The sequence below is a fragment of the Fragaria vesca genome, linkage group LG4 (genome assembly GCF_000184155.1).
Source record: "Fragaria vesca subsp. vesca linkage group LG4, FraVesHawaii_1.0, whole genome shotgun sequence".
NCBI lineage: Eukaryota > Viridiplantae > Streptophyta > Magnoliopsida > Rosales > Rosaceae > Fragaria > Fragaria vesca.
In genome coordinates this window covers 17,441,102-17,442,631 of record NC_020494.1, presented here as the reverse complement: position 1 = coordinate 17,442,631, position 1,530 = coordinate 17,441,102, and the positions used below count along the sequence as shown (strand labels likewise).

Here is a 1,530-nt window from a genome sequence, read left to right as displayed (position 1 = left end):
ACAGAAAGTAAATCCATGCCTTTCTAGAAAAATCATCTATGAAACACAAGAAATACCTCTTCTGGCTGCTTGAAGCTGGAGTGATAGGGCCGCAAAGGTCTGCGTGAATTAGTTGTAGTCTTTCAGTTGCCCTCCATTGACTCCTTTTAGGAATTGGAGTCCGATGCTGCTTACCCTTCATACATGCTTCACAAGTAACACTTGAAGCTACAAGCTGAGGCAAACCAACCACCATTTTCTTGTAATGCAAAGTACGCAGGCCTTTGTAGCTGAGATGACCATATCGATGATGCCAATGCTTCGATTGATCCGTAGTGCTGATTTGAAGGCATCTCTCTTCTTCTGCCTTTACAAATGGTTCAGCTAGCAGAACAAACATCTGGTTTGCACTCATGAAAGACTCTGCCATTTTTCCCTTCTGTGGATGAAAAACACTGCACACACCATCTTTAAACAATACTGCCACTCCCTTTTCCTGAAGTTGTCCCACACTCAAAAGATTGTTTTTGAGATCAGGCACACAATACACATCACCAAAGACATAGCAAACACCATTCAACATCAACTTCACAACTCCCTTTCCAGTAACCTTCATTCTAGTGTTGTTTCCAAGTTTGACAGTATGTGTGAATGTTGTATCCAAACTTGTAAACATACCTTGATTCCCGCACATATGGTTTGGACACCCAGAGTCTATAAACCACGCATCACTTCTCTATGCTTCATGCAACTCCACATACGACATCAGCAATAGCTCATCTTCCTCTTCTAACTCAGCATAGTTGGCCTCCTTATTCCACTTCGGACATTCATACTGAAAATGTCCTAAGTTGTGACACTTATAACATTCAACAGTTGCCTTGTGGAAAGTTGTTCTTCCTCTTCCTCTTCCTCGTCCCCTGCCTCTGAAAGGTGTTCTTCCTCTACCTCTCATTCCAATACGGTCTTCTACCTTCAGAACTTGTTCCTCAGCCTCCACGCTCACCCTTTGAAACTTCTGTTCATGCACCACTAACGAGCTTTGTAACTCATCAATGGACATGTTGTCAGTGTTCTTTGACTCTTCGATGGACACTACAACATATGTGAACCTCTCAGTTAGAGTTCGTAGGATCTTTTCAACAATTCTTGAATTAGGAATATCTTCTCCATTACTCCTCATTTTGTTGGAGATTGCCATCACTCTTGCAAAGTACTCAGTAATTGTCTCATCATTCTTCATTGTCAGAACCTCAAACTCTCTTCTTAGTGAGTTAAGAAGAGATTTCTTCACCCTGCTATTTCCTCCAAACTTACGTTTCATCGAGTCCCAAACAATCTTGGCAGTGTGACGGTCCAAGATTTGTTCGAAGACAGTTCGATCAATCGCCTCGAAGAGAAAACCCTTGACTTGGTGATCCTTGGTTCTGGCATCTTCAAGCAATGCCTGCTGCGCATCAGTCAGCATCGTCCTTGCTCTTGGCTCGTCAAAGCCTTCTCCACCAAGCTCCAAAGACCCTTTCCCCTAAGCAAATTCTCCATCAGTTCACT

General features: G+C 42.9%; 1 protein-coding gene across 1 annotated transcript; it reads right to left on the bottom strand.

The window, feature by feature from the left end:
- Positions 1 to 715: 715 nt before the first annotated feature.
- On the bottom strand, positions 716 to 1,303 carry LOC101315335. The gene has a single exon (XM_004298337.1). The coding sequence runs from the start codon at positions 1,301 to 1,303 to the stop codon at positions 716 to 718; it is 588 nt and encodes a 195-aa protein (XP_004298385.1).
- Positions 1,304 to 1,530: the final 227 nt, after the last annotated feature.

Bases quoted from the DNA above. Each gene is read 5' to 3' on its own strand.
- LOC101315335 (XM_004298337.1), bottom strand. From the start codon at position 1,303: ATGAAACGTAAGTTTGGAGGAAATAGCAGGGTGAAGAAATCTCTTCTT.